The sequence below is a fragment of the Heterocephalus glaber genome, unplaced genomic scaffold (assembly GCF_053883595.1).
Source record: "Heterocephalus glaber isolate CG9 unplaced genomic scaffold, H.glaber_assembly_v1.0 deba00001497, whole genome shotgun sequence".
In the NCBI taxonomy this organism is placed as follows: domain Eukaryota; kingdom Metazoa; phylum Chordata; class Mammalia; order Rodentia; family Bathyergidae; genus Heterocephalus; species Heterocephalus glaber.
The window spans coordinates 28,430,231-28,450,955 of NW_028258320.1; the positions used below are offsets into that span (position 1 = coordinate 28,430,231).

General features: G+C 36.6%; 1 protein-coding gene across 8 annotated transcripts in view; it reads right to left on the minus strand.

The window, feature by feature from the left end:
- Bicc1 (BicC family RNA binding protein 1) overlaps window positions 1-20,725 on the minus strand; it is a 320,644-nt gene that overhangs the window by 173,080 nt on the left and 126,839 nt on the right. Inside the window, exon 1 of one of the 8 annotated variants that reach the window (XM_087184825.1) lies at window positions 14,293-14,355. The exons of the other annotated variants lie outside the window; for them this stretch is intronic. Coding sequence (XP_087040951.1) covers window positions 14,293-14,340 — 48 coding nt within the window. The 5' untranslated portion in view covers window positions 14,341-14,355. Of the gene's footprint in view, window positions 1-14,292; window positions 14,356-20,725 lie in introns of those variants that run through there. 8 annotated transcript variants of the gene reach the window in all.

A 20,725-nucleotide genomic window follows, 5' to 3' on the forward strand; every position in this document is an offset into this window, starting at 1 on the left:
TCTGTCATTTTCATACTAATAACTTTGAAGTCATCCTTAGTTTTTTTGTGCTATTCTTCATTCTCCTATATCCTATCAAGGTTCTTCCTATCTGCTGGTCTTGTCTCTTTATCATCCTGTTCACACACCTCCACAATATCTCACATACTTCCACAAGGTCTTCTTCACCATACTGGTCCTCTTGAAGTGGTTTCCCGGGACTGCTACAGCCCTTACCCAGTCCCCTCTGGCCTACAAGGCCTGTAATGATTTGTCAGTTACACCACTGGTTCCTACATTAACCACCAACTAAGAATCCCCACTCAGTCGCATACCATTTCACTTCCTCACAGAGGTCCAACACAGTGCTCCCCATTCAATAACCAACAAAAGATTTCACAACTATAATCATGTACAACTCCCACTACCCATGCTAGTGGGCCAACAGGCTGTGAAAGGGGAGTTACCTTCAAAAGATTTTCATCACCTCAGAGCAAAGGCTGCACAGCCACAGGCTGAAAGCAAAGCATGTGTGCGGAAGGAAGACAACATCTAAACCAAAACGGCAAATTCTTGCAGCTGAGACACAAAGTGTTCCCTGAGCCACAGCAAAATGGAAATGCCTTTGCATCCAGCATGAAAATTGTTTGCCCATAATTTTTTATTAGTGGCGAACCTCATCCAACCTTAATCTAATTAATCCCTGACAACTTCACATTGCATAATAAAGGATTAATGATATTTCTAACAGTAATTAACCATAACATTACATGAGAATTTACCACCACTAATACACTGGGAGGGGGAAAAAAGGAAAAGAAAAAAAATATCTACTAGGAAAAAAGTAATTTTACTCTGAAATGCAACAAACAAATATATCTAAATCACAAACCATCGAATGAAAGCTTTTCCCTGTGTAAGAATCAAGAAAACTGTAACTCCAAGTAAATATTACAACCACTTAACTGTAAGATTGTGAGACAAGCTGCCAATAGTATTATGGAACTGTGTGCGCTTTTATCCAGCAGAGTCCTGGAGCCTCATCTTGCACCAGTAACAGCCCTGCAAACTCCACCTGAAGACAGACACTGAAACACAAGGGTTGCCTCTGATAAATCCTCTCACTTTTGCTCAATGCTTTACCGTTTATAAGACACATCTGAGTGCATTATTTTACTGGTTTTAATACCAAGTTCTATTATTCTTGTTTTTGAAGAGAACTGAAGCTCAGCTGCCATATGACTTGCCCAAGATTTTACAGCTGGTGACTCTAATACTCAAGGCCAGAGCTCAGGGCTCCTACTTCAGCATTCTGTAAAACACTGACACCTCGTATTTGTTCCACTTACTGACTGAGTCAAAGTGACAGCATGGCATGAATTGGCAGAGGAAAAAGGGAGGAGAAGTCAGTGATGTGTGTGGAAGAACGAATATCGCAATCACCTCTGGGACATCCACAGGTCCTACTTCCCAGGGTGTCTCTTTAACCTCCAAAGCACCTTTTATGTGTGCCAGAGAAGTGGGCAGAAGACATTATTCTCTCTTACTGCTCTGATTTGTTTTAAATAATAATGTCTAATTTACTGTTTTCCCATTAATAAAGAAGACAAACATGAGATTTTTTCATTTTTCTTGATAGAACACATGGATTTTTTAAAGTAAAATCCGTGAATAAACAAAATTGAATTGAGTTTCCTCCTCAGCTTCAACAACTGGATAGTCACATTACTTAAGCAAATTGTCCAGATTCTCTAGGTCTTGTTTTCCTCATTTGTACACTAAAGTAGGAAATCTCTAAAGTTCCTTTCAGTCAAATGGTATCACAATTCTACAAAATTCCTTAGCCCTAACCAGACTCACAGAACAATGTGTTAAGTCCCAAGACATTCAAGTTCTTTGATTTCTAGTTAAGAAGCTAGCTGGACTATTAGTATATCAATTCTAAAAGGACAAAACTATGTAAGAAAATTAATAAAATCCAAATAAATTGATACAAAAAGGGAAATGTGACATAGAAAAACAAAATGGGAACCATTGACCTAGCGTTGGCCAGTTCAGAATACCTACAAAATGGTGGAATGTGAGCTGTACGACTACTGGCAGAATCAGAGATTCGGATTAAAATGAGAAAAGGACTTTCATGTTAGGGAAATACTTTTATCCACAGCCATTAGTCAAGAATGATCATGGCTATGGATAACACTGATGACACAAGGGGAGAATGGGCTAGGCAGCAATGTTAAATAAGGAGGAAGGGACCAAACTTTCTATGAATGCTGGATGCCACAGGTGATCATTTAGCTTTACCTGGGAGGTATGGAGAGCTGTCAAACTAATTCTAAGTGAGGACATGCAATGGTAACCCTTGTGTTTTAGAAAAGACTGTGAAAAGGTTTATATTTGCATTCTGGTAAAGTTTTCTGAGGAACTTCTTGAGTCTCCATTTATAACTATATCACACCTAGCCCTAACACACATCTCATCCATGAAATAATTTCCAAAATACAGACCGTTCAACTCTGTAGAATGGAGTTCCAACCAAGGAAAAAATAATTTCATCAAATACTATTAGGAAGTACCCCATATTATATACTCTGTATTAAATTCAGAAAATGTAAATAACTAGCACCCTGGAGGCAATGAGCAGTTTGGCAGAAAAGAACTTTTTAAACTGTGTGTGGCAGCATTTCTCAAACCAATCTAGTCACAGTATTTCTTTCATATGATATTTTTACCACAGTGAAGAACTACTGTTTCACAGTATAGAGTCTTAGAAATCATACCACAGAACGTTCACTTCTAAGAGGATGAAGCTGAAGAGAAAGTTAAATCTTACAATAAATTATATATAATAAACTATTTACATAATTTTCACTTTTATCAGCACTAGGGACAAACACCAACTGTGAAACTTCTCTTTGCACCTATCCACAATGGTTCCCAAACTTGGCTATACATTAAAGTGCCTGATGAGCTTTTGTTAGAAAGTATTTATACTTACGTTTAACTTCCAAAACAATTGAATCAGAAGCTTTATTTGAGGTACTGGTAAAGTTTCTTAGACAAACTTGTACTAAGTGCTAACAACACTGCTCTGGAGTTTATTTCTGTTGCAATACTTAATGGTGGAACTGAAGAAATGAGGAAGAAAACATGAATTCCAGTTAATAATTCAGCTTGAAAATCCACCCCTGAAAAATTGAGAATTGGCTATATTTATCTACATAGGATACTGGGTTGAAAATATTCTTGCACTTCTCTTCTCTGTACCCGTTCATCATTACACCAGTAGTTTAACAGTAATACCAGACTATGCTAAACTAATAACCAATGATTCTTTAAAAGTGTTAGGAGTTAATATCTAGATGTCCCTTAAAAGCTTCATGTAGTCATAGGTGGGACTTTGGGAATATGATTGGATTATGGGGGCCTACAACTGGCTTGCTGTTAGGACATGGAGTATGGTCAAAAAAGGCGGGTCACTGTGGATGTGGTCTGGGACGGTGATCTCCCTCTCCCTGGCTCCTCTTTTTGCTCTATGCTTCTTGTCTACCATGACATCCTGCCTTGGAGCCCACTGACCACGCAAGGACTAAAATTTCTACATGAGCCAAAATAAACCTCTCTCTCTGTGTCAAGTATTGTGTCCCAAATTATTATTACTTGCGAAATTTGAATCATTTGTATTCATTTCTCAGAAGTCTTACTTTCATTTCCATAAAACACAGCCAAAAGTAAACTGCAAAGACAAAATTTTCAACCATTTAACTGGAAAATGTATTTTTTTAAAGCTGCAGATCATAGAAGGTTCAGAACTTGGTTAAATGATGGAAACTATTTTGTAGCTGTCATTCTGAAGTTGGTAATTTCATTGTCTAAAATATAATGAATATCACAATAGTTGAAAACTCAAATTTCAAAATATAGTAAAATGTTAATCTCCCTGAGAATACATTTATAATCAGGAAAGTAGTAGTAATACATTCTTGACTCTGTAGTATTAAAGAAAAGTCAAAAGTGACAAAGCAAACTTCATTGCAGAATGTTTGGTCATCCTGGTGTCTTTTTTACTTCTTATGTTCAAGTAGATGGCAAACAGGATCAATATGGTCTCCTAGCTTTATCCTACATTTCAAATCCTTCCAATTACCCTCTCTATTCTTCCCTTAGAGAATTTATGAATCTATCAAATGACATATTTATATATAAAATATATTTATTGATACATACATATATGTGCATGTATATGTACATAATTTTAATCTTTTTTCTGATAGAAAAAGGCTCCCCTGTCCTTCACTCTGCCTTTCTGCAAAAGCACTCATTGGTTGATTCTTTCAGAAATGCCTTTCCACTTTGCCTCCAGTAAGAAAATCAGAGCCTGGAGCACAGGTCTGGAGGACATCTTAACACAAACCCTGCTCTGTGCTTATAAACTCTTCCACAAAGCCCTTTATCATCTTACCCAACACATTAATTATACTTTTTTTAACCTATTTCTCAAAATCCTACTCAAACACTTTCTCCTCAGGGAAGCCCTAATTACTCAAAGAAGAAACAGAACAACAAAAACCCCTCATTCCTTCCATTTCCTCTATAAATGCTCCTGCCATACTTGGTGTCACTTAGGAGCCTCTTCTCCCCTGCAGGATCTCCCTGAGGATAGGAGCCACAGGGCCCCATCTTCTCTCTACAGCCCTGTACCTGGCAGTGTCTGGCTCATAGACAGCATAGTAGGTGTTTCACAAATGGCTTCTTTAGTGCTTCTGTGAAGTCTGTACATAATCATTCACTCTGACCCTTCTTAAAGCATCTTTTCCTTTCAGACTGAAGCACTTTCAAAGTCAAATTTACTCTTTAGTATTTCCAAGGGAACTGCAAAAGAGCAAGAGAGTGTCTGGCTTCACACATGATGAAGGAATGGGTCTATTGTTAACAGATGAAAAGGATAATAAAGTGAAGTGATACTCAAAGGAGAAGAAATATATATCCATGTTCCCATAAAGTACTGAAAATACCATTTCCTCAATTTTGCTAATATCTTCCTCTCAATGTTCTAGTTGAAGCCAAGAAAAGCTAGGGCTCTCCAAACCTACGGATCTGGGAAACAAGCCACAATGTTTCTCAAACAGCACCTCCTACTGACTTTCACATGAATTCAGACCACTGTCTTCATAAATGCTGTAGAAAAAAATAACAGGAAGACATTCTATTTAAGAAGCCAACCCCAAACTAAACAAGGTTAAAGTTTTCTTATTCATAGGAGAGTAAGATTTCTCAGCAACTACAGAGTAAACAGACAAAGGGAATAGAAGCTTTTTTTTCATCATCTTCTTTCAAAAAAGTAATTGATGGTGAACTCAAGAAAGAAATCCAAGGAGGAAACACAGAAGTCTCTATGTTACACCAGCAATCGGTGTCACCCTCAGCTCAATTCCATACCTATCATCACTTTGACATTAATCAGGAGAAAGTCTGAATGACTGGATGATCACTTAAGGTGAAAGAGGTATTAAATGTAGTCAATTCAAAGGAGATAAAGACATGCACTTCTAGACCATTCTGATTTCACCAAAAATAGAAAATGAAGTGAAAAAAGGAAGGCAATGAAATTATTTTTACACGATTCACAATACCATTGGAAAAAATTAATTACTTAGAAATTAAGCAAGGAAGTTAAACTCTACAGTGAAAACTACAGTGCTCTGAAAGGGAGATTGAAGACAGTATCAGAAAATGGAAAGATATCCACTGTTCCTGGACAGGCAGAACCAATATAGTCAAGAGAGCATACTTCCAAAACTGACATGTAGATTTTTTAAAAACCCAATCAAAATACCAACAGCATTCCTCACAGAACTACAGAAAATGTTAAACTTTGTATGGAACCAGAAGAGACTCAGAAAGCAAAGGCAATCCTGGCTAATAAGAACATAGTAGGAAGCATCACAATCCCAGATTTGAAGTTACACTACAAAGCTACAGTGATAAAAACAGCATGGTATTGGCATAAAAACAGACACAGAACACAGGATGCAGAAACAACCCCAAGTACATTCAGCTACTTGATATTTGATAAAGGGGCCAAAAATACCCTAGAGGAAAGGTAGCCTCTTTAATAAATAGTGCTAGGAAAACTGCCTATCCACATGCAGAAGACTGAATCTATACCCATACATCTCACAATGTACTAAACTAAAATCCAAATGGATCACAGAGCTAAATCTTAAAACAAAAACACTGAATCTTCTGGAAGATAAAATAGGTAAAACTCTTGAAATCATAGGTGTAGGCAAGGACTTTCTGAACAAAATAAAAGGCACAAGAAACACTTTCAATAATCAACAAATGGGATCATATCAAATTAAAAAGCTCTGCACAGCAAAGGAAACAACCAACAGAGTGAAGAGACAAACTACAGAATGGAAAATAATTTTGCCAGCTATTCCTCAGACAGAAGACTAACATCTAGAATTTAAAAAGTACTCAAAATACCCCCAAAATAAAAGACTCAATCAAAAAATGGGCAACTGATATGAATAAACATTTCTCAGAAGAAGTACAAATGGCCAATAAATGCATCAAAAAGTGTTCAGCATTGCTGACCATTAGAGATATGCAAATTAAAACATCACTGGGCTCCCATCTTACTCCAAAAAGAATTGTTATCATCAACAAAACAAATAATAACAAATGTTGGTGAGGCTTCAGGAAAAATATAATCCCTTCTACATTGCTGGTGGGACTGTAAACCAGTATAACTATGGAAAGTACTGTGCAGATTCCTCAAAAAACTAAAATTAAAAGGCCAACTGACCCAGCTACAGATACCTTTTATCATATTACAGTGACATATGCATACCTGTGTTTATAGCAGCATCATTCATAATAGCTAAATCTTAGAAGCATCTTTATACATCCATCAACAAATAAATGGATAAAGAAAATGTGGTATTTATACATAAGAGTATTATTGTTGCCATAAATAAGGATAAACTTTACTTGTAGGAAAATGGATGTACCTTGAGACCATAATGTTAAGTGAAATAAATCAGACACACAAACTTAAATATCACATGGTTTCTCTTGCAATAGTCTAAAGAGCAAAATAGACCAAAGTCCAAAGCGCAAAATAAAAGATAATAGGAAGTAGGGAGATGGCTTTTTTTCAAAAGATGGAGGGATGAAAGTGGGGAGGGAAAGGGATGAAAAAAAGAATTGACATGTATTATGCACATGTACTAATTCCCTACAAGGAATGTGATCATTATGTAATACAAATATGCACTAATAAAAAATAAGAGAAATTTATTTTTCCACCATTTAAAATGCCAAAATGATAGTTCTTTTCAGGAAAGAATTTACTTCCAAAGAAATTTTTTTAAAAAGCTGCAAAAGAGCCAGTTTGGGACAAAGCACAACTGCTAAACAGACAAAATGAGGGGGTAACATTCTGGATATTTAATAATTTAATCCAAAGATCAAGTTACTCAGAGAAGCAGACAGTAACAAAGTGTTCTCCTTAACCATTTTTAAGAAAAACAGAAAATGTTTATATGCTGTACTGACCTCTCTACATGCTGGCCAGTTACAAACTTTTCCACAAAAAAAGAAATATATAATATTGCAAAAATAACATCAGTGCCAACGTCAAAGGAGAAAGAAGAAATCCTGACATGAAGGGAAAAGCCAGTAACAAAACCTTTTTTGAAAAAAAGGACAATACTTGCTTTTCTCACCCATGATGTTAATAGTAATGACTATTATTCCTTGAATAATGTTGGCAACTAGTAAATAAACACCTTTTCAATAAAAATACTACTCTCGTATAACATATATACATGTTATATTATATATATTATGTATTATACACCAAGAGTTCCTCATCTGGTAAAATACTGTCTAATGCTTCAGAACACACAGTGAGTGGTATTGCTGCTACCTACATATTTTAAATGAGATTCAGGGGAAATGTCTTGTGTCTTATCTAAAGAGCACTGCTCCTTGAGAGATGTAACTTTTATGCATCTCTGGTCTGGCACTTATTTAGGCCCTGTGGAGCTTCCAATTACATCAAAAGGAGAGAAGACTTCAAGGACACCTACTGGTCAGACCTGAGAAGCAGCACCAGATGTGCTGATCCAGTGAAGTCTCCTTCACTGTATATCTGCTGCTCCCTCTTCTCTGCTCCACCTCCCCTTCTCTGCTCTGGCCCCACTGTGGACCAGTCTGTACTGCTTACTCACCGCTTCTTTCCCCTCATCACTCCAGCTTTCCCATGGCCTCGCCCTGTCCTACTTCATGGCCTTTCCTATCCTGACCCCACTCCCACACAGGCAAGGCCTTAGTTCCCTCCCTCACTGGAGAAACATCTGAGAAGCTGCCCTTAGGTCATAACCACTGTCTACAGAGGGTCCACTGCTGGCTCAGGTGCTCACCTCCACTGTGGCTGGAGACCGAGAAGCAGGGGCGGGGATGCACAAATGAGCCTTCTTCTCTTCTTTCTCACAATGAGAAGGCAGGAATGGTAATCACAGCTCCACAGACTACAATGTACATCAATTTAAAAGTACTTCTCAGAGACAAAGGTAAGAGGGATGAATCTGAGGACAATTTGAAAACAGCCTATTTTATCGAAATAAAATGCAAACATTTGAAACACATCAAATGACCGCTGTTCTTTAGAAAAGTCCTAAACTTGAAAAAAGAACTAATTTGTAGGTACACAATAAAATATTACTGTACATCTCGTACTTACAATAAAGTATCAGACATACAAATTTCAGAATGGCCAACCTTAATATGATTCTCAAATCTGACTCTTTAAATTTGATATAAAAGACTACAAAATCCATACCATTTATTTTACTGCATTAATTTGCTTCCAGCCTTTTGGTAGTCCCTGTAATACACCATAAAAATCCTAATTCAGAATGCAGACCCTTCCTTTGCAAAACTTGTAAGTTTAGGCAGACCTTCTCTCACTACAGAAGCATAGCCACAAATGAGGGTATGATAATTGCTGACTTAAAGAAAACATTTGTCAGAGGGTAATGGAATCAATATGAGAAAATGAAAAAATGGAAACAAAGTCTTTGTAAATAGGGAGGGATGGAAGAGTTGAAGGGAGAGCAGGGGAAGGGGGAAAAATAAGAACCAAGAGAGATTATGTAAAGGTGCAAATTTTCAATGATGAATGTCATTATATTGTGCACCTAAAATGAACCAATAAAATTAATTTTTTAAAAAATTTGTCATTTATTTACTATAATCAGGTATAGTATCTGAAAACCACCATGCAAGTCCCATTTCCCACCAAGTAGCTCCTAACCTGAAAAAAACATAATAAATCTAAGGCTATTTAAACCACAATGTCCTTGTCTAAAAGAGACAATACCATGTCCAGCTTTAAACTGTACTGATTCTTCTGTGAACCCACTTTAAATCAGCAAAGCTTAAAGTTCTGTAATTGTCACTTGAGCAAGACTCAAAGGCTATGCACCAATTCCATCACTTTATGGGTCCTTATTCTGTGGCTGAATCATTTTCCTTAGGTAAACTATATGCCCCAAAGTGAAGAAAGGAATTCATACTATTTAGTCAATTTCAAACCCGGTAAACTCTTCAAAAATAATGCTTTCCACACTTTCCTATTCTAGCACAAAGTGCCAAATGGTCTCCAATGTAAATGTCAGATCAAGAGATTAGTAACAGACACCATGTGAGCTAGGTCTAGCAGGCCTTTACCTGCCAGTTTGAAATCAGGAAGTATAGCTACTTTTTGTTATGTGTCTAGCAATGACACTGGCAGCAACCTCCCCTCTTCAGTTGGAAGCAAAATGTCCAGGAATGTCAATTCTTCAAGTCTATGACCAAGTCAATGAGAGCAGAGATTATATAATCTTAAAGTACTTCTGGATCACATCTGTATTGTAGATATTATAATCTCACTATAAATGCACTGGTCAGGCCATATTTGAACTACTATGCCCAGATATTGTTGCCACTATTTAAAATACAACTTTGATCCTGCTACTGAAAGTGAACTATTGGAATAGTAAGGAGTATGAGAACTGAGTCATATGATAAACAAGAAACCAAGTAAGCCAGGCAAGGTGGCACACACATGTAATCACAGCATTTTGAGAGGTTGAGGCAAGAGGATCACAAGTTTGAGGGCACTCTGGGCAATTTAGTGACTTGGGGAGATCCTGTCTCAAATTTAAAAAAAAAATTTAAAGAAAGAGAGCGCTGGGAAAGTAGCTCAGTGCAAAGGCCTTGGGTTCAACCTAGGAAGAAGAGAAGGAGAAGGAGGAGGGAGAAAGAAGGAGGGGAAGAAGTAGAACCAAGTATCTTCAGTCTGAACAAGGCACAGAAATGTAAAAACCATCTTCAAAGTTTGTATACACCTCTGATGGCAAAAACAAGGACAAATGCATGAAGCAAGGTGATATATTCTAAACATTAATGCTTTCGAAAACTAATGTACAAATACTAATTTTGTCTTTGTAACTACTGTCAGTGATAAAGAAAGACTTTCTGTATTTGATGGAAAGTCAAACTTCTTAGGTTTCTTTAAACCAAAGAAAAGCCCATCTTCTATAAACTGAAAACAATTAATGAATCCATGGGCAACCTTAATCTATTTTAGCTATTATTATCTGCTTTTCTCCATTAAGCAACAGTTGTTAATCCTGATTATAAAAGTAACAGCACTTCAATGAGGGAAAGTACTGAGGAAAAATTAAAATCATCCATAAATTTCACCACTAACATAGCCAGCCTTAACATTTTGGCAAATATATAACAAAATTTGACTCAAGCTATTTATATGCCTTTTGCCCTGAGTTTTGTATTAATATAGTTAATAAATTTTCAGTCATTAAATATTTGTAAATATTATCATTAAATATTTACAAAGCATGTGATTTTAATGCCCACATAATAATCCAATATTTGGATACACAATGTTCCAAATATTACATTTTGAGCACATAAGATATTTCAATTTAATTTTAATCACCACAATATTGCCACAGTGAATGTCTTTATATGTTGATCTTCAGAGAAATCTTTAATGATATGCTACATACGTACTAATGCTGAATTTGTCCCACGACTAAGACATAAAGAAATTTGAGTCACATGACAAAGAAAAGACATATGTGTATGCCACACACAAGACTACCTAAGCAAATGCAAAGCTTCTGTGATTAAAACTAATTGAACTTAATCTTTCATTAAACAATTAATGTCACTATGTTCAAAATTGTTTTTGAACTACATGAAAATGTTTATATTTGCATATTACAGTTTACTACTACAGTATAAGTTTGGTTCTTATTATAATGTGCAAGTAGCTCTGAAATCTTATTATCAGCCACAAATAAGAACCTTTGAAATCGGAAAATCTTCCAAATTAAGGAAAATGCTGACAATTGTAAGAATTAGGTAGGCATTTCAGCTATATGGAGAAAATACTTTACAAAATTATAAGCCTTTTGCTGGGGATTTAGCTCAGTGGCACTGTGCCTGCCTCCAAAGTGCAAGGTCCTGAGTTCGATTCCCGTGCCGCAAAAAAAAACCAACTCTCTCTCTCTCTATATATATATATACACATACACACATATGTATATATATACACACACATATGTATATATACATATACACATACACATATGTATATACACATACACATATGTATATATACATACACACACGTGTATATATATGCCTTTTTAATACAAATGAGCCTTTTCATGCTCACTTACACTACAAATCAGTAATTGAGTCCTGCTTTATGACTCTTCTTTAAAAACCTACTTTTATTAATTCAATTGTATTATCTACAAAATCCAATGCTGTATTGTGACCCTTCTTGAAAAACCTACTGTTATTAATTCAATTTTATTGTCTACAAAATCCAATGCTGTGAGTTTTTCAAGAAGAGAAATTATTTCAATAATGACTAAATTTTCATGAGATATTGAGATCAGTATCATTCACTTTAAAAATCATTCTAGCAATTAAGTTGCAACCACCACACTTTAAAAAATTTTTCAATGACATTTTCTGCTTTCGTGATTTCAGAAAGAAGAGTAAAACCAGAAATGTAGCTTTCATAAAGCAGTTGCATAAAATGACTGCCAAAATAGAAGCCAAGAATACACTATTACAGTACAGGTCAAATGCAGGTGTCTCCCTATTACCTATTGAAACACATACTAATATTAAAGTTTAAAAATGTCCTAACTCTATTTAAATCTATTTTGTTATTTTATGGGTAAACATAAAGACTCAAAGACTGAAAAAATACATTCATGGGCTATAATCAATTTAATTCACTTTTAAAGAAATCAAAACTTACTTCTATCACCAGAGGAATAGGATCCATTCAATACATACACAATTATGGACAATGAAAAAAGCAGATTAATTTTATCACCTTTGCCATCTTCCAATAAAAAGATTCATGTTGTCCCCATTTAAGACCACCTTACAATATACTCAGTCTAAGGTACAGAGGGAGCCAACTTTTCCTCACAGCAATTTTCCCCAGACAGCAGTACCTTCTACTTTCCAGTCTTAAAATGCCAAAAGCAATATGTTTTCCTAAAAAGTATGAGTTTGAGGATGATAAAAATATACCACATAAGCCTCCAAACAGTATCTCATTTGTTAGACTGTTAGTCTTTGTGACAAGGGACCGTTTATAGGTCCCTTTCCAAATAATCATCCAATATATTTTGAGTATAAAATACCTCTTCATTTAAAACATGTGCTATACACTTTGAGGGAAAATTCTATATAGAACCCAAAACCTGGCTTTCATCACTTAAAATGCTGACTGGATTTTGTCTTCTTTGGCCATCAGACTGCAGATCTCTAAAGCCTTCTGCTTTGATGAGTCACACTTGTAATACAATCACTGTACCCATCCCCACCTTATACAGTGTAATACATTTCGCCTCTAAAATCTGGTCATAATCATTTTCACAAGAGAAAAAAAAAAAGAGAAGTGATTAAAAGGAAACAGGACAGACAGTGAGTAAGCCATGAACAACTGCCGAAAACCTTCCCAAAAGTCTGAAAGATCATTTCCATTTGTTTCAATTAGACAGAGCTGCCATTAAAAGGAGACAAAGAACTAGAAAGAATACTGATAAAGTTGTAACTATTCCCTATTTTTAACTGTAGAAAGAGCCAAAAAATAAGAAGTACAATTATTGAAAAACTTTGTAAAGCTATAACACACACGCACGAAACAAAAAAAACTGGGGAGGTACCTAATGCAAATAGTTTGATCTGTTCTCCCATTAACCAGTCACAGAATGTGAAAAAATCACACTCACATGCATTTTAACATACATGAGCAAAGACTAAAGATATAAACAGTTCTTTCAAACTAAACTGTAAAATTATAGGTTAATTTTTCCTCTTTTGTGTCAATTACATATTCATTTTATATAATCTAGATATGACTCACAATAAAAAAAACTAATTGGGTACAAATTATTACGCAGTTAACTCCATAGGTAAAACTGAATATCAAAATGTGGATAAATAACATTTATAGTTTTAGCAAGTTTTTCTAAAATTCATTTCCTACATTTCCTTCATTCAAAGGTGATATAGGTCAAACTATGTGCTTCAAAAATTCATACCCTAAAGTCCTAACTCCTAGGACCTCAGAAAGTGACCTTATTTAGAAACAGGATCATTGCAGACTTAGTAACTTGAGACCATAGCAAATTAGGTGGTCCTTGATCCAATATGATGAGTGTTCTTATAAAAAGGGTGGAATCTGGAAACAGAGTTACACAGACAGGGAGAATACCACATGAAGAAGAATGATAAGACCTGGGTGATGCTTCTATAAGCCAAACAATATCAATAATCACCAGGAAATCATCAGAAAATGGAACAGATTCAGGTAGAACTATCTCTCTTGACATCCTGACTTTGGACTTCACCTGCCAGAACTTTCAGATAATAAACTTCTGATGGTTAAGCCACCCAGTATGTGATGTGGCTAGAAGGTCTAATAGACTAATACAAAAAGTTTCTAAGTATACCACACAAAGACAATACTTTAACCAAACATATTTTTTCCCTAATAATCTAGTTTTTGGCAGATAAGTGTTTATAAAATCAGGTTTTTTCCTCCAAATATCTCAGCCTCTCCTTTCCTCTTTCTCATTATTGCAATTAGGATACTTAACTACACTTTCTCTACTGGGAGGTGAAAGGAAGTGGGCCCTAAGACCATGGCATGTCACTTTTCAATATTCCCATTCTTTCTCAACAGCTCACATTTAGATGTGGTGGGGACCCAGCTTCAACCATGAAGATGAGGTCCATGCTTCAAAACAACACCCAAGTCATGCCACAAAAGGAACCTAGGACCAGTGGAATAAATTAGAAGATACAGAAACAACTCCAGACATACTCAGCTACGAGATCTTTTTTAAAATTAATTTTATGGGTACATTTTATGTATACAATATGATGACATTCATCACTGGAAATCTGCACCTTTACATGATCTTTTTATTTTTTTCCCCATTCCCAGGCCCTCCTTTCAACCCCTCCATCCCTCCACATTTACAAAGACTTTGTTTCCATTTTTTCATTTTCTCATATTAATTCCATTACCTTCTTTCCTTTCCCCTACCCCTCCCACTTCCACTTCCTCTTTGCCCCTTTTCTTCCTATTTCACATTATCTATTATACCTTTTAGTCCTTATTTACACTTTCAGTTTTTCACACTAGAAAAACTACTTGGTATTTACACATGGGTGTCCTATTTATTTCACCTAAGAGTATGGCCTCAATATGCAACCATTTAAATGTCTCTAATTTCTCCTTTCTGGCTGAGTAGTACTTCATTTTATAAAAAAAACCACGCACACACATTTTCTTTATCAAGTCTCCAGTTGAGGGGCAATTGGGCCGATTACAAGTATTAGCTGTTACAAACTGTGCCGCTATGAACATGGGTTCACATATACTGTGATATGATTCTTTTAATTCTTTGGGGAAGATCCCCAGCAGTGGAATAGCGGGGTCAAATGGGACTTCCAGTCCTAGTTCTCTGAGGTTTCTCTATACTGATTTCCACAGTGGTTACACAAGTCAACATTCCCACCAGCAGTGGACCACTGTTCCTCTTTCCCCACAGGCCCACCAGCATTTGTTATTGGTTGATTTCATGATAGCAGCCATTCTTTCTAGGGTGAGGTGGAATCTCAGGATTGTTTTCATTTGCATCTCTCCAATGACCAGTGATGTTCAACATTTTTTATATGTTTTTTATATATTTATTTGCCATGTCTACTTCTTTGTGTGAGAAATGTCTATTCATTTCAAATGTCCATTTTTGGATTGGGTCTTTAAATTTAGGAGGTCTGATTTTTTTAAGTTCTTTATAGATTCGAGACAGTAGACCTTTGTCTGAGGGACCACTGGTGAAAATTTTTTCCCACATTGTGGGTTGTCTCTTCACGCTGCTGGTGCTTTCTCTTGCTGTGCACAAGCATTTTTAGTAAGACGAGATCCCACTTGTTGATTGTTTGGGCTAGTTCACGGGCAACTGAGGTTTTGTCCATAAAATCTTTTCCTACACCAATGTCTTCAAGGGTTCTACCTAACCTCTGTTCCAGCTGGTTCAGTGTTTCTGTTTTAATATTTAGATCTTTAATCCATTCTGATTTTAGTTTAGTGCATGGTGAGAGATTACATCTAGCTTTAATCTTTGACAAGCTGAAACCCAATTTTTCCAGCACCATTTATTAAAGAGGCTATCTTTCCTCCAATGAGGGTGTTTGGCTCTTTTATCAAAGATGAGGTGTCTGAGTGTGTCTGGAGTTGTTTCTGCATCTTCTAATCTGTTCCACTGGTCCTCAGGTCTGTTTCTTTGCCAGTACCATGCTGTTATCACAGGAACTTTGTAGTATAGTTTCAAGTTGGGGGTTCCAATACTCCCTGCCATGTCTCTGTTGCTTAGAATTGCTTTTGCTATTCTAGGTCTCTTTTTCTTCCAAATGAATTTTTGGATTGTTTTCTCAAGGTCTATGAAGTATGCTGCTGGGATTTCAATCAAGATTGCATTGAATCTATATTGCAGTTTTGGAAGTATGTAACATTTCACTATGTTGATTCTTCCTACCCAGCAGGAAGGGACATTTTTCCATTTTCTGATATCATCTTCAATCTCTCTTTTCAGAGTGCCATAGTTTTCAGAGAAGAGGTCTTTGACTTCTTTTGTTAGGTTGATTCCTAGATATTTCAGGTTTTGGATGCTATTGTGAAAGGAATTATTTGCCCTATTTCTCTCTCAGTGAGTCTGTCATTCGTGTAGAGGAAAGCTATTGAGTTTCGTGTGTTGACCTTGTGTCCAGCTACTTTACTGAATTTGGTTACTAAGTCTAGAAGACTTTTGGTGGAGTTCTTGGGGTCTTTGATATAGAGTATCATGTTATCTGCAAATAATGGCGATTTGACTTCTTCATTTCCTATCTTTATTCCTTTTATTTTTTTTCTCTTGTCTAATTGCTGTGGCAAATATTTCCAAAACTATATTGAACAGGAGTGGTGACAGTGGGCATCTTTGTCTTGTTCCTGATTTTAGTGTGAAGGATTTCAGTTTCTGACCATTTAGTATGATATTGGCTGTTGGTTTTTCATAGATGGCTTTTATCACATTGAGGTAGAGACCGTCTATTTCAATTTTTTGTAGGATTATCATAAATACGTATTAGATTTTGTCAAATGCTTTTTCTGCATCAATTCACATGATCATATGGTTTTTGTCCTTGGCTCTACTGATACAGTGTTATTACACTTATCGATTTGCGAATGTTGAACCATCCCTGCATCCCTGGGATGAATCCCACTTGATGAGGGTGTATGATCTTCTTGATGATCTTCTGCATTCTATTTGCTAGTATCTTAGTAAGGATTTTTGCATCTATGTTCATTAGTGAGATTGGCCCATGTTTCTCTTTTTCGGTTGAGTCTTTCTCTGCTTTGGGGATCAAGGTGATGCTTGCTTCCATAAATGATTTCGAGAGTATTGCTTCCCGTTCAATTTCATTGAAAAATTTAAACAGAAGTGGCAGTAGTTACTCTCTAAATGTCTCGTAGAATTCAGCAGTGAAGCAATCAGGACCCAGGCTTTTCTTAGTTGGTAAGTTTTAAATTACACTTTCAATTTCATTTATTAATATTGGGTTGTTTAGAATTTTTAGGTCTTCTTCATTCAACTTTGGTAATTCATACATATCTAGGAATCTGTCCATTTCTTCTGTGTTTTCCATCTTATTAGCATATAGGTTCTGGAAGTAGGTACTGATGATCCTCTGGACTTCTGCTGAGTCTGTTGTAATTTCATCCTTTTCATTCCTAATTGCATGGATTTGGGTCATTTCTTTCCTTTTCCTGATAAGGTTGGCTAAGGGTTTGTCAATTTTGTTGATTCTTTCGAAGGACCAACTTTTGGCTTCATTGATTTTTGTATCATTCTCTTAGTCTCCATTGTATTGATTTCTCCTCTGACCTTTAAAATTTCCTTCCTTGTATGAGCTTTTGGTTTATCCTGCTCTTCTATTTCTAGAAGCTTGAGGTTCAGCATCAGGTTGTTTAATTGAGCTCACTCTGTTTTCCTAATATGAGTATTCACTGCTATGAATTTCCCTCGTAAGACTGCTTTCACTGTGTCCCATAGATTCCAATATACTGTACTGGCATTGCCATTTAATTAAAGGAACTGTCTGATTTCTTCTTTAATTTCCTCTGTGACCCATTTGTTTTTCAGAAGTGTGTTATTCAATTTCCATGTATGTATGAAATTCCTGCAGTTTGCTATTGATCTCCAATTTCATCGCACTATGGTCTGATGATAATATACAGGGGATAACTTCAATTCATTTGCACTCACTTAAACATGTTCTATGAGCGACTGTGTGGTGTATTTTGGAGAACAACCCATGTGCAGTTGAAAAAAATGTTTATTCTGATTTTGTGAGGTGGAACACTCTGTAAGCATCTGTTAAGTTCATTTGTTCAAGAGTTTGAGTTCTAGTATTTCATTGCTTGTTTTTTGTCCAGTTGATCTATTTTTGACAATGGGGTATTGAGGTCCCCCACTACTTATTGTATTAGTGCTTATATAATTTTTCATGTCTGTTAGTATTTGTTTTATATAGTTGGGCACACTGGTGTTTGGTGCATATATATTTATGATTGTCATCTCTTCCTCTTGGATTCTTCCCTTTACAAGGATGTAGTGTCCTTCTTTGTCTCTCTTCATCAGTGTTGGTTTGAAATCCTTCTTGATCTGCAAAGAGGATAGCTACTCCTGCTTTTTTTGGGTTCCTGTGGCATGGAGTATTGTTTTCCACACTTTAACTTTCAGTCTATGAGTTTCTTTTCGAATTAAGTATGTTTCTTGTATGCAGCATACTGTTAGATCTTGCTTCTTGAACCATTCTGCCAGTGTTTCTTTGATTGATGAATTGAGACCATTAACACTGATGGTTATAACTGGTATGTATTGACTCATTATTGTCATGACTTTTTCTTTTTGTTGGATTCTCCCCCTTTGTTTTAATTTCTTGTCGTGCCTGATGGATTCATTCTGCTTGGCTTCCTGGGGTTGTGATCCTCATTGTCTTTTCCTAGGATGTTGTCTAAAATTTTTTGGAGTTCTAGTTTGGTATTCATGAAGTTCCTAAGGTGCTCTGTGTCATGAAAGTATCTTATTTCTCCTTCAGTTTTGAAAGATAGTTTTGCAGGGTACATTAATCTGGGTTGGAGGCTGTTTTCCTTTGCGCTTAAAATATGTCACTCCACACTCTTCTTACCTTTTGGATTTGTGTTGAGAAGTCTGCTGTGATTCTGGTGGGCTTTCCTTTGTATGTGATTTGCTTCTTTTCTCTAACTGCTTGTAGAATTTTGTTCTCCTGTTGGGTTTCTGGAATCTTAACTATTATATGCCTCCCTTATCTGTATGTCAAATTCTCTTCCTCTGCTTGGGAAGTTTTTTGCCATCACTTTTGTGAACAGTTTTTTTGTATCATCTGCACTCTCTCCTGTTTCTTCATTGACTCTGATCAGTCTTATGTTACTTTTCTTTGCATCATCTAGCAGCTGCTTGATTGATTACTCATGGTCCCTTACTATTTTAAAGAAATTTTTCTTTTCCTAGTCACTAATTGCAAAACTCTCTTATATATCTGAAATTCTGTCCTCACATTGGCTCATTCTGTTGTATAAACTTTCAGTGGAGTATCTGATCCCCTGGAAATATGTTTGCATCTGTTTTATGGATTCCATTTGTCTCCTTTGTTGGGATTCCATCATGTTCCTCAGCTCCTCTTATTTTTTTATCTGTGTCCTCTCCAGATTTATTAATTATGTCTTGCACTATGCATACAATCTCTGCTGTTATCTGAGGAATTATTTCTGATTTCATTTTTTCCAGATCCTCTTTCACTGCCAGTTCAGGGAGTCCAGGTGATTGAATATCAGATTGTTCCATCTCGTTTCCCTTTGTGGTTGCATTATGTGATCTAGAAGTCTGATTTTGAGACTTGGTTACATGTCTTCTCATTTCAATGGCGGGGGGCAGGGTGCTGCTGGCACCCATGTGACTTACCTCCTTGGTGCTGGGAGCTGCTCTGCTCCTCTGTGCTGAGGGCGGTGGTATAGTGGCCCAGAAGGTTCACCTTTCACCTCCTTGGCACTGGGGGTGGTGGTAGGGCAGCCCAGAAGGCTCCTCCTCAGCACTGGGGGCCACTCTGCTCCTTGGCACTGAGGACCCTGGTACCACCACCTGGAAGGCTCCTCCTCAGTGCTGGGGGAAGTTCTGCTCCTTGGCACTGGGGGCAGTGGTATGGCGGCCTGAAAGCCTCCTTCTCAGCGCTCTCAGCTACCTCATTTTTGACAAAGGAGCCAACCATCCTCACTGCAGGAAAGATAGCCTCATTAATAAATGGTGTCGGAAAAACTGGATTTCAACCTGCCAAAGATTAAAACTAAACCCCTATCTCTCACCAAGCACTAAACTAAAATTTAAGTGGATTAAAGATCTAAATATTAAAACAGAAACACTAAACTTGCTGGAAGGTAAGTTAGGTAGAACTCTCGAAGACATTGGCATAGAAAAAGATTTTATGAACAAATCCTCAGTAGCACAGGAACTAGTACAAAGAATCAACAACTGGGATCTCATCTTATTAAAAAGCTTCTGCACTGCAAGAGAAACCACTCAAAGAGCTAAGAGACAACCTACAATGTGGGAAATAATTTTACCAGCTGTTCCTCAGACAAAGGTCTACTATCTAGAATAAATAATGAACTGAAAAAATCAGACCCCCTAAATTCAAAGACCCAATTCAAAAATGGGCATCTGAAATGAACAGAAATTTCTCAGACAAAGAAGTAAAAGCAGCAAACATATGAAAAAATATTCAACATCACTGGTCATTCAAGAGATGCAGATGAAAACACTGAGATTCCACCTCACCCTAGAAACAATGGCTGCTATCAAGAAATCAACCAATAAGGAATGCTGGCGGGGGTGTGGTGAGAAAGGAACCCTTCTCCATTGTTGGTGGGAGTGCAGTCTGGTGCAACCGTGGAAATGAATATGGAGATACCTTAAAAAACTAGAATTAGAGGTCCCATTTGACCCAGCTATCCCTCTGCTGGGTATCTTTCCAAAAGAATTAAAAGAAGCATACC